The 13,593-nt window shown below is 36.7% G+C and overlaps 1 protein-coding gene across 1 annotated transcript; it reads left to right on the top strand.

Moving 5' to 3' along the window:
* The first annotated feature begins 5,604 nt into the window (after nt 1-5,604).
* On the top strand, nt 5,605-7,694 carry LOC145160777 (uncharacterized). The gene has a single exon (XM_079080101.1). It carries the CDS (start codon nt 5,793-5,795, stop codon nt 7,422-7,424), a length of 1,632 nt encoding a protein of 543 aa, XP_078936227.1. The 5' UTR covers nt 5,605-5,792; the 3' UTR covers nt 7,425-7,694.
* The last annotated feature ends 5,899 nt before the right edge of the window (nt 7,695-13,593 follow it).

The following is a 13,593-nucleotide window of genomic DNA, read 5'->3' as shown; positions in this document are numbered from 1 at the left end:
TTGTATATTTTATGTATTTTAAATGTATAAACATATTTTTCTACGTATTTATATGTATTTTTAAGTATTTTACATATTTTTATGTGTTTTTAATGTATTACGTATTTATATTATTTTTACGTAGTTATGTATTTTTTTTAAAAGTTTTTTATATAGACGTTTATGTATTTTTATGTATTTTAAATATATAACCGTATTATTTTTACGTATTTATGTATTTTTTACTTCAAGTCAATTTCATCATTTCATCCAATTCTTACAGCTTCTTTGAGTATGTCTAGATGGTTTTTCTACATATCCACATATTTTAAGCTTTTATCATTCGCTTATCTTGAAATTAAACATCGAGTAAAAAACAAAATAATAATTTATGCACATATGAAAACTTCACGAGTCTCATGTGGCCTCAAGGGAACCTCCGTCTCATGTGGAGAAGCTGAAGATGTGTGTGGTGGAAATTTATTATTCATTATGTCATTGTATGACTTTAAATCTAAAAACTAATAGAACATCAAACATTTAACAATTTCATTTGAGCTCACTGTATTATTTGGCCTTATTTTACAACGTTGTTGAATATTTTGTATAAAGAAAAACATTATTGTGTATTTATATTCTTAGGATTAAATTTATATTTATTATTTTTTGAATAATTTCTTAATAACTAATGGTATTAGGTAAAGAATCTTGCAAAAGTTATTACATACTTAAATTTCTTTCGATAAATTCAGAAAGGATGCACATTTTGTTCGCAGTCGATAAAATCTTCTCTAATTTTAATATCTCTAAGACGGTCGCGTTCTGCCACAGAAGGCATAAATTATTATATTGTTTTTTAAATCCGATGTTTAATTTCAAGATAAGCGAATGAGTAAAACTTAAAATAAGTGGGTTTGTAGAAAAAGCATCTAAATATACTTGAAGAAGCTGTGAGAATTGGATGAAATTGTGAAGACGACTAGAAGTAAAATAAATACATAAATACGTAAAAATAATACGGTTATACATTTAAAATACATAAGAATACATAAACATCAGTATAAAAAACTTTAAAAAAATCCATATAAATATGTAATGCATAAAAAACACATAAAAATACATAAAAAAATATGTAAAATACATATAAATACGTAAAAAAATACGTTTATACATTTAAAATACGTAAAAATACATAAAAATCTATATAAAAAACTTAAAAAAAATACATAAATACGTAAAAACATATAACTATATAATACATAAAAAAATAACACATTAAAATATGTAAAATACTTAAAAATACATATAAATACTTAAAAAAAATATGTTTATACATTTAAAATACATAAACATATACATATAAGAACTTAAAATATACATAAATACGTAAAATAGATATAAATACGTAAAAACACGTTTATACATTATATACAAATTTTGACAAAATCTATAGAAAAGTTTTATTATTTTGAAAAAAATGATGATTTGGTCTCATGACCTGCTTAACATGTCAAAAAGGGATAAAATGAATAAATTAGCCGATTTTTTGGGTTTTCCTATTCAAAAAGTTAAATAGTCGGAAATTTTCTGTTCAAAAAAATAAATTTAAGACTTTATTAAAAAATTTCCCAAAATATTAAGATTTTTCTAGAGATTTTCGTACCTTCTAATTTTTGCTTAGCTTCCCCCTAATCTTTTGTCCATCATTTTGCTTCAAATCCTTAACTCATAAACCTCATTCATCGCATTACATGCTTATCATTAAACAATTCACAAAAAGTAACTGTAACGCCTGGTTCCTGGTACGCATTTAATTATAATTTATTCATTTTTGAAGAGCTACTCGACGAGTTGGAGGCCCCAGACTCGTCGAGTAGAAACGATTTTGGACGCGGGATCTTAAGCCACCTACTCGACGAGTTGAGAGCCTCGACTCAGCAAGTAGGTCTGCCAGAATGAAACCCTAATTTTGGGGTTTTGCACCCTATTTAAGCATCTTAATCCCCACTTGTTGGCCTCATTTCCAGCCTCCAAGTCCTAAACCCTAATCCATGAAACCCTAGACCTTTGTGTGAGCTTGTGAGCCATTCTTGAGTGATCTTTGTGCATTTGAAGCTTGTGAATAAGAGAAGAAGCTTGGAGATTTAGAAGGAAGCTAGTAGATCCAGAAGCAAATTCTTATCATCTTCATTTTCTGGTAATCAAGTCTCCACCTTGCTTAGTAGCTTGTTAGATCTCTCCTTTATCACTTTATGGGGGTTTTGGTCCAAGAAGCTTAATCCTTAGGATTTGGACGTCCCAAGCAAGGATCCCTTCAGATCTGGAATCATTAAGGGTTGTTATGGCATAAAGGTGCAAACTTTATGCCCTTGGAACCCCCATGCAAGTTTTAGGGTGTTACTTTGGCCTTGTAAGCCCCAAAAAGCCATGCATGGAAGGAAAGTTAGGAGCTTTACGTGTCCAAGTGATGTCTAAGGCCTAGATTTATGTTAGGATGAATTAGTTTGGAGTATTATGGTCTTTGGACCAAGATCTATGTTCTAGAGAGCTAGGGTTTGAGCTAAACCCTTTGAGAAGGACTAATAGCGGGTAAAGTTGGAAACTTTACCCTTAAAAGTATATTCCCAGTATGTAGATGAAGTATGGGATTTGGATCTGAAGGATAGGAGCTTAATCCTTTGAGATGGCTCAAACAGACAGAGGAACTCGGCGATTCCATGAAGGGACTCGACGAGTTAAGTTGGTTGGTCCCGATCCTGTACAAGGTGGAACTCGACGAGTCTGTGAAGGGACTCGACGAGTTAGTTCATGTTTTCACGACTAAGTATAGCAAGGGAACTCGGCGAGTCGGGGGATTGGCTCGACGAGTTGAGTCAACTCAAATTGTTGACTTTGACTTTGACTGAGCGTTGACTTTGACTGGGACTTTGACTTGACCAAGGTTGACCAATGAAGGGGTCTTGACATAAGGAATGGTATCTAAGGGGTTGTTTTGTATAGGGAGTGGGTAGAGCCGGTTGTAGGATCCGCGACGTTCAACTACTTCACTCGACATTTGAGGTGAGTCCTCTTCCAGTAGGAACAGGTCTAAGGCACCAAGGTCGGCCCGTTTATGTATGTTAGAATTGCCAGGGTTAGCCCGATGTAGTTTATATGTTTCTGGACTTCGGTCCGATGCCGGGGCCAGCCCGAGGAATGTTTGTATGCTTGATGTCTTTGTGATTCTTACATGTTTATGTTATGATATGATTATGAGAACAACATGCTAGATTAGGGCTAAGGATCTAGGAATGATGCCTTGTATGCCTGTTATATGTGTGTATTAGAACTGCATGCTAGTCTAGGGCTAAGGATCTAGGAAGGATGCCTTACATGACTGTTGTATGAGCTTATTGAACTGTATGCTAGTACTGATTAGTTAGTAATATGATGGCCTGAGTAGGATATGTTTGATTATGTTACTCAATGCTCGAATGCTGCTTGCTTTATGCTAGGAGTCATGGTTATCTTTAACTAACCAGTAAACGAATATGTTAAGTTACATTATTGTGAGGACTAAATGATTTCAAATATTGAGGACACTAGAAAATATATATATATATATATATATATATATATATATATATATATATATATATATATATATATATATATATATATATATATATATATATATAAATCTATCGATCAAATATTGAGCTAGTTTTATGTGTTGGTATTATCGTCCAATACAATTTTATCCAAACGACCAAACGTGTGTCTTAAGACCTATAATTGTTGTAGTAAAATACACCATAATTATCACTAGAAATTATGACCTAGAATTTCATTCTATTATATATATATATATATATATATATATATATATATATATATATATATATATATATATATATATATATATTAGCTAGATGGAAAATCCTTGCACCGAACTTTCCACAAACACGTTCAATAACGATGCATCTTATTATTAATTATACTTCTAAAATGCATATAGTGGTATAAAAAAAATCCAAGCATTGACTTGTCATCATTACTCTAATCATTTTTCTAATAAAATCTAAAAGAAAACATATTTATTTTAGGGTTACCATTTCCCCCATAAACGCGTCTATTACATATATAGTGCAATTTAAAACACAGTGATTTGCTGGTAGCCTGGCATCACCAACTCCTCTATGACTTTCTTGATTTGGACATCTTTGACATATTAGTTTATGAGTAAATTACAGTTATCGTCCCTGTAGTTTACACTCATATGCATTTTGAGTCCATGTTTTCAACTTTTACCATGTCTGGTCTTTATAGTTCTCAAAAATTGCATGCGGGGTCCCTGAGGTTGTTACCGTTTAAAAGCTCGATAAATGCATGTTAAATGACGAAATTGCTATCATAGTTGTTTTTTCTCATTATTTTTATTTTATTTTTTAAATAAATTGACCACCAATCACCACCATCACAAGTTCATAACTGATACTAATACTACCATATATATTGTCTAACCAGTAACCATCAACCACCACATAACGACTACCAATCACAATAGCCATCACCATCATCTTATTTTCTTTTCTTTCTTTTTTTTCGCTATTTTTCTTTTAATTTACTCTGTTGTTTATCACACAATCATCACAACCACACCCACAACTTTACAATCAGTGTGCTCTCCTCTTACTTCTAAAAAAATATGGAGGAGATGAGGTGTTTCTGGTAGCGGTGGCAATGAGGAAGCCGACAGGAAAGAAAGAGGGGGCGGAGGAGATGAGATGTTGGAGAAGAAATGGCTGACGGCGAAGAGGAGATGGCTTGCGTCATAGAGAAGATGACTGTCGGCTAAGGAAAGGGGGGGGGGGGGGGGGGGGGGGGGTGATTGAATCTATGGATGTAATTAGCTTTATGAAAAACAGCATAAAAGACAAAGTAAGAGTAACTTATTCATTTAATAGGCAATGAACGGAATTCATTAGACGATAACAATCTCAGGAACCGAACATATAATTTTAGAAACTACATGGACAAGTCATCTTGAAAATCAAAATGTTTAAATAAAACTGTAACATGAATATAAACAAGAGACAAAGAAAGTAATTGACTCTTATTTTATTGATGGCAAAACGTGGGAAGTGGGAACCCATTAATTCCCATTTTCGGAAAAATGTGCTTCTATGATTGAGTACTTGGATTCGGATTTCCAAATGTATACGAAGACGTTTTAAAAAAAAACAAAAAGATAAAATGTGATGAAATTCATTTTTGTTTAAAATACATTTACTTATTACTCATATTATGATGTGCAGAAAACTTATAATGAACAATTTATTTTACATTATTGTTATCATCGTCAATTGGGTGAAATTTTTCCGTAAATGTATATATATAACTATTGATTGCTTATGTAATTGCGAAATATAAATTAAAAAGACAGATATAAAAAAGGTCTACCACACAAATTAAAATATATTGAATCAATTTAATATATGAGAAACTTAGCGGGGGTTTCCTATTAATCTATAAAAATAATAATAATAATAAGTTAGCAATACTATGACAACCTGTTTTATGTATTAAAAATATATACGACGTCTATAAAAAGGTTCAAATCAAACCATTTTAGTACAACAAAACAAGTCTTAATCTTGTAAAGGAAGAGGGTATCTTAATATGGGAAGCCTTGGGGTGTTGAGGCGTTGGCCTCAACTAGTTTATGCTTTTGCTTTCTTCTTGTTAGCCACAATTATCATTGCCGATAAACCTTATGCTTACAATTCACCATTGCCCAAAAATTTAAAACTGACACCACCGGTGAAGGATCCATGGAAAAATCACCTTATGTTTACAAGTCTCCACCACCGGTAAAAAAAACAGGGCCACATCTACCTTATCTTCACAAATCTCCTCCCCCTTCATATATTTACAAGTCTCCACCACCACCTAGCTACATTTACAAATCTCCACCACCACCACCTAGCTACATTTACAAGTCTCCACCACCACCTAGGTACATTTACAAATCTCCACCACCTCCTCCTAAGTACATTTACAAGTCTCCACCATCACCTAGGTACATTTACAAGTCTCCACCACCTCCATATGTTTACAAATCTCCACCACCACCTTCTCCATCACCACCACCTCCTTATGTCTACAAGTCTCCGCCACCACCATCACCATCCCCACCTCCTCCTTATATCTACAAGTCTCCTCCCCCACCATCACCGTCGCCACCACCTCCATATGTATACAACTCTCCACCTCCTCCATCACCATCTCCACCACCTCCATATGTTTACAAGTCCCCACCTCCTCCATCACCATCTCCTCCACCTCCATATGTGTACAAGTCCCCACCTCCACCATCACCATCTCCTCCACCTCCATACGTTTACAAATCTCCACCTCCTCCATCACCATCTCCACCACCTCCTTATGTGTACAAGTCTCCACCGCCACCATCTCCATCTCCTCCACCTCCATATGTTTACAAGTCTCCACCTCCTCCATCACCATCTCCACCACCTCCATATGTGTATAAGTCTCCACCCCCACCATCACCATCTCCACCACCCCCATACGTTTACAAATCTCCACCACCACCATCACCATCTCCTCCACCACCGTACATTTACAAATCTCCGCCTCCTCTGTCACCATCTCCACCACCTCCTTATGTGTATAAGTCTCCGCCACCACCATCACCATCTCCTCCACCACCATACGTTTACAAATCTCCACCTCCTCCATCACCATCTCCACCACCTCCATATGTTTACAAGTCCCCACCTCCTCCATCACCATCTCCACCACCTCCTTATGTGTATAAGTCTCCACCTCCACCATCACCATCACCACCACCTCCTTACGTCTACAAGTCTCCTCCCCCACCATCACCATCCCCACCACCTCCATATATTTACAAATCTCCACCACCACCATCACCATCTCCTCCACCTCCATACATTTACAAATCTCCACCTCCTCCTTCACCATCTCCACCACCTCCTTATGTGTATAAGTCTCCGCCACCACCATCACCATCTCCTCCACCTCCATATGTTTACAAGTCTCCACCTCCTCCATCACCATCTCCACCACCTCCATATGTTTACAAGTCCCCTCCTCCTCCATCACCATCTCCACCACCTCCTTATGTGTACAAGTCTCCACCTCCACCATCACCATCACCACCACCTCCTTACGTCTATAAGTCTCCTCCCCCACCATCACCATCGCCGCGTCCTATTTATGTCTACAAATCTCCTCCTCCACCATCACAATCCCCACCACCTTCGTACATATACAAATCACCCCCAACACCATCACTATCTCCTCCCCATCCATACATTTACAAGTCTCCTCCCCTACCATCACATTTACTCCCACGTCCGTATTACTATAAATCACCTCCCCCACCGTCAAAGTCTCCCGGAACACCAAAGCATTATTAAAGCACAAGCTTCTTAAACGAACCAGAATGAGACTCGTTGCATTATCAAATCTAAATTTGTTTTCTTTATTTGTTTCTTATTCTTAATCAAGTATTCGTGAATCAGTATGGTCCCAACATGCAATGACTCTTTGGCCTTGCTTATGTATGTTCTACAAGTCGTTTCTGTTTATTCTTTGTATTAATTATGAAAACAAATGTTTCATAGTTATATGTTTTCTTTTCACATGATAAGGTTACCAGTTTAATCGAATCTGTAGTTTGATAAATATTTTAATTGTCTTATATATTTTATGTTCTTTTTCCTTTTGTATGAAACATTTATACATTTTTTCCTTTTATAATAATTTAGTTAAATATGCCGTAATAATGTTACATAATCACAGTAAACTCTTTTCATCATTGATTTTTAATTGTACATAATGATAGTTTTTTGCTTGAAAATATAGATTAGCAAAGATAACAATATTGTTGTTATTCCTACTGTTAATATTGATGAAAACTTATAACATTAAAATTTTTAAGGGTTTAACTCCAAATGATCACGATTTTTTTTCATAGTAATAGATTAATGTGCATGCATGTACCTTAAATTACTATGATAACTGTCTCTTTGCAGTAGAAAATGTGGCATTGACCTATTAATCATGTCTTTGCATAGAAACAAAATAAATGAATAAACCAAAACCCTACTAGCAGTCGCAAACTCTTGTCGGATTTCTTTTTGACTTTTTTGAAGAAACATCTTTGACCTTTTCCATTGTCGCTATGATCACGTCCTCCTACATACGTGTAATACGAAACAAAACAAGAAAAGAGCAACAAGAATGTTGGTGGAAATGTTGGGAAGGGTAATGTGAGGGTTTTCTTTCTTTCTTTTTTTTTTTGGTAAAAAATGTGTAACGTCCATAAAATTCAAGCCAATTTAAAACTTTTTAAAATATTTAAAACCATTACGTTATTACAATTTGTTTCCAAATTAGTTAAACATCAGAGTATCCCCAGAATCAAATCATGAAAAATATAAGGAGGTGCACGATCACGCCTTCGTCTTCCCGAGATCATCAGAAGTACCTGAAACAATAATCGATAAATGTAAGCTCGAAGGCTTAGTGAGTTACCCACAAAATACCAACGCCATACAGATATAACCATATCATATAAACAAATAAGCAAACAGCATGCATAATGAGCCATCAGCCTGACTGGTCCGCCTCGTAGGGCCATCAGTCTATCTGGACCACTCTCCGAGCCATCGACACGTCTAGACCGCCCTCTCGAGGCCTTCAGCCTATCCGGACCACTCGTCGGGCCTTCGGTCTGACCAACATGCCCTCATGGGCCTGTGGTCTATCCGGACCGCCCTGGGTATCTTGGCCTACAGCTCAAAACAGGACCTGCCTCAACCCATTCCCCCAAACCAACAAACATGTGCACATAAATATCATACGCTAGCATGCAATAACAGATACTCATACAGATCTAACAGATCACTAACATGGCAACCATCTTATAACCAGGATACCGATCTAACTGATCAATAACATAGCAACCATCCTATAACCAGGATATCGATCTAGTCGATCTCTAGCATAGCAACCATCCTACAACCAGGATATCAATCTAACAGATTACTACCATAGTAACCATCCTAAAACCAGGATGAAATCTAACAGATCAATAACATAGCAATCATCCTAAAACCAGGATGCAAATCATAAAGGGCCGACCTTGGTGCCGTAGACCCTGTTAATATAAAGAGGAGAACTCACCTGGCACTGCTGAAGTCTCGCAGATAAAACTTCAGCTGCAGGTTGACAAATTCCCGAACTATCAACATCAAACAATACCCAATTAATAATTGGGTTCCAAGCCCAAGGTCCAACTCACACTCCAAAGGCCCAAAAGTCAAGTAATGGGCCAAAGCCCAACATATGGCCTAATTTTCCAAATTGGGCCCAGACCTCTACATGGTCTTACCTTAAGGCCCATCCATTTATTCTAGTCCAAACTCTTGGTACTCCAATGGCCCAATATCTCATAATCATCAAGATCCAATTATGGCCCACCTATGGCCCAATTTTCCAAATTAGGCCCAAGCATTTCCAATGGGCCTTATTCTAAAGTCCATCTAAATATTCTAATCCATATGCTTGTTTTTGGATGGCCCGTCAATGACCCAATCACCAAAGCCCAAAAGAAAGGCCCAACTCAAGGCCCAAATGAAATTAGGATTTTCACATGAAATGACGATTAGGGTTAAGTGTTCCCACTTAACCCATTAAGGACTTAATCCATTAAGTCCAATATTGCCTTAGGTTAATTTGCAAATGATTATTAATTAACATTTTCAATCTAATAAATAATTCCAGTGCGGGTGCCGATCAAATTCCCAAAATTAGGGTTTCATGACATTAGGGTTTCCAACCCAAATACTAGCCCATTAATCACATGGTTGGGCTTTTAAGTCAATTAGGGCTTCATTTGGCCCATTAGGGTCTCATTAAGCCCATTAGGGTTTCACTAGGCCCATTAGGGTTTCGTTAGTCAGGCACCACCCACTACCACCTCGGGTAGTGGTGGTCAACGGCGGCTCACGGCGGCGGCGGCGGCCACCTCACGGTGGTGGTTATGGTTCTAGTCCATTTGTCCAAGCATCCCAAACGAATCAAAACACAAACAAGGCACATCGCCACCCAACACGGCGGTTGGTGGCGGCAGGCGGCGGTAGCCACCACCTCACGGTGGTGGTTATGACTTTTCCTTTTTATTATTCTTATACCGATTACAATTTACAACACGAAATCCCGAATAAACATACACACACACACTAAGATAAACACACACACACACACAACCACCCTTGTGGTGGCCGGCGGTGGTAGATGGTGGCAGCCACCACCTCACGATGGTGGTGGTGGCTTTTCCTGCGGAATCCGGCCAAACAATATATACAACATAATACATCAACACACCTAAACACATGGTAGAACACGCACACAGCCACCTTCCACGGTGGCTGGTGGCGACGGTAAGTGGCAGCAGACGGCGACCACCATGGCTGGCGGCCATGTTGGTTCCTTTCCTCGATCTCCGGCCAGCATCACATGCACAAGACATCTGGGTTCCATCAGTTCACATCTACGAACACAACACGAGATGAAGTACCGAGAACACATCCATCTCAGCCGCTTTGGGAGGCAGACGACAAAGGAAAATGGGCAGCAACAGCGGCTATCGGCGGCAAATGGCGTTGGCAGCAGCTCATGGTAGAATAGTCACATGGCGGCGACAACAAAGACGAAACCCATCAGCAGCAACTCGACCGGTCCTCCCACGACCACAGCGTCGGTTTCTGTGGTTTTCCCCGGTTACAAACGACGTCCGGCGACAGGAGAAGATAAGGCGGCGGAGAAGAAGGAGAAGGAGAAGAGCGGCGGTTTCTGGTGGTCGCTATCGTCGGCGGTTGACGATGGGCGTTCCAGCTTCAGCATGGTGGCAACGCCGGTGGTGAAACGTGGCATAAGGGTGGTGCGGCGCCGGAGTTGAAGTATGAGGGCGAAGGAGGTGACGGTTGGTGTTTGAAAGTAGGGTTAGGCTTAGGAATGCATGTGTGATGCATTTATACGCACCCGTCCCATCTCAATCTTTGACCCTATTGACACTTTCGGCCCCTCCAAGTCCATTCTTTTCAATTTAAATACCATAATTTACCCTTTTAGCCCCAACTATCCAAAATCCCTTCAATTTAGATCCACTATTTACTCTTCAACCCCTGCTTCCATAAATCCTTTTATATTAAGTCCAAATAATACAAAACACCCCCTGGCTTCTAAAATCCTTTGCAAAATAAATCCCGAAATTATACTTTAACCCCCGGAGATTCAAATATCGTCATTTGGCTTCCCGAAACCAACACCCCACTAATTATTATTTGATTTTGGCTATAAAATAATAATAATATTACATCTCGGGGTTCCGAATTTATTATTTAATTATTCTATTTTATACGGGATGTTACAAAATGGGTCATTTCTAAAAATATTTCTAAAAATAGAGTAGCTTGAGAATTGAGAATTTGAGATTGATTTATAATAATAGGGTTGTTTTTGAAATTGATCCCACATTTTCATCCAAGATTTTTAAATGTTACTAATGTGCCCTTTATTTAACCATTTAAATTGCATCTTATTTTATTTGCATTCTAACAAGATAAAAAAAATTGTTATTTATATGAATATTACATTTTATGTACAAAATTTTCTTTTATAAAAGTATATAGTTAAAATTTATGAATAAACTTTAAGTAATTATATAATTAAAAAAACTAAAATATACACATATAAATAACAAAAAATATATAATTTTATGCATTAAATATCAATTAAAAACGTCATAAAAAACAATTGTCATTATTATCCAAAAATCTATAAAAATTGGTTGCATGTAGTTAACTTCTTGTCACTTAAACTCTTTTTTCTTTTTTCTTTTTTGTCAATTTTAAAATGTACGCATTGTAATAAAAAAAACATAAATCTCAATAATTAGTATTAAATGAATCATATGCTAGTCATAAACTATTGAAAATTTTAGTGTGCATCCTGCCTTTGAAAATTTTAGTGTACACACTGCTTTTACGATGAGAGCCTAGTGATTGGGAAATGAGATTTCATACAAGGGCTTCAAAGTTCAAATCCTCACTACTAGAAAATATGTCTTTAATGACACGAGAACAATGAAAGCATTGGTTTTATGACACACAAAAGCATGTCGTAAAATAAATGTCATTTATTATGAAAATTGAAGGATGTACGATATGTATTTTTCTGTGTCATGTCAGAGTGTCATAATAGAAAACAAAAACATGGAATACACCATCAAAATAGGTATGTCATCTTCAAACATCACTTCTTATTTTATGTATTCTCTTCATTCACCATCCGTTTTTATGGAATTTAATTTGGGGAATTAAAGACTTTCAATCTCCTTTTTTTCTCTCACTACCCAAAAAAACTAATATCACCGTCACTCCTTTTTTTCTCCCACAACATCGCATCACCACCCAATCTTCGATTTTCCCACCAGCAAGTGTCTCCGATCGATGTCTCCACCCACTCTCTGCTCTCGCATTACTTCTCTAAGTCAAATACCCAAAAACCATCAATCGGAGAATCGCGATCACCCCTCCTTTCTCTCGTACCTCTATCGCACCACAGCTCAACCTTTGATCTCGCACCACTAATTGTATCTTACCATCGTCTCCACCCATTCTTTGCTGTCATACTACTGTAGCAACGAAATCGCCATTACGATATGTTGTTATTTGTATGTCGCTCAATCCTAACTCAACCTTCAACCCCACTACCACAATATGTCTCTGTTCCTTCCAGTTACAACCCCAAAACACAATTTCTACAGATGCTAAGACAACAAACATGGATTGAATTTCATAAAATTTGGTCTGTAAAATCCTAGCATTGTTAACGTATTCGAAGTGTTTAACGAAATTCCTTTAAGGTTTAAATGGAAGACTTTCTTTTGTTCTTTAAAGGAGGTCTGTTACTCTTTGATTTTTGATATTACTACATATAACTGTCTATTGCCTTCTTATTACTTTGAGTAATTTCATTATATGTCTATATTGGTTAGAACGTTTTACCCAAAATTAGTAAAATTCATTGCATATATTATGTAACATCCTGTTTTTTGGGCTTTTTGATAAAACTAAATTTTTTCTTAAATTAAAATAAAATAAATTGAAGTGAAATAAATGAATATTTTAAATGAATATTTTAAAAAAATAACAATAATAACTTTTTCATTAATTTAAATAAATATATGATAGAAAATTTGGCGTTAAATAAGACTTCTGTAAAAAAGGGACCAATAGTGTCAGCTTAGAGAAACTCGTGTTTGACCCGAGAATTTGATAAAATAAGCATCTCTGGCTAGGTTTACTTAAATTATGGCGGAGATGGGCCAATTGTAGAGTAAATATAAATTGTATTAAGTTTCTACCCAATCTAGGGACCAATTATGAAAGAATTTAGAGAGAGGGACCAAAATTGTCAACCTTGCCAAACTTATTGGACGCGTCGTGCTTTTGTCGATAAACTGCTTCTTTTTAACGCCATTTGATGCCCTTTTCTCACTCATTCCCCCTCCCCCCC

Source organism: Lactuca virosa, chromosome 2 (genome assembly GCF_052849685.1).
Source record: "Lactuca virosa cultivar CGN04683 chromosome 2, Lactuca_virosa_CGN04683_v6, whole genome shotgun sequence".
In the NCBI taxonomy this organism is placed as follows: domain Eukaryota; kingdom Viridiplantae; phylum Streptophyta; class Magnoliopsida; order Asterales; family Asteraceae; genus Lactuca; species Lactuca virosa.
Note: the sequence above shows the minus strand (reverse complement) of the source record. Positions and strands in the feature narration are given on the sequence as shown.

Coding starts and splice junctions, on each gene's coding strand:
- LOC145160777 (XM_079080101.1), top strand. CDS start 5,793: ATGGAAAAATCACCTTATGTTTACAAGTCTCCACCACCGGTAAAAAAA.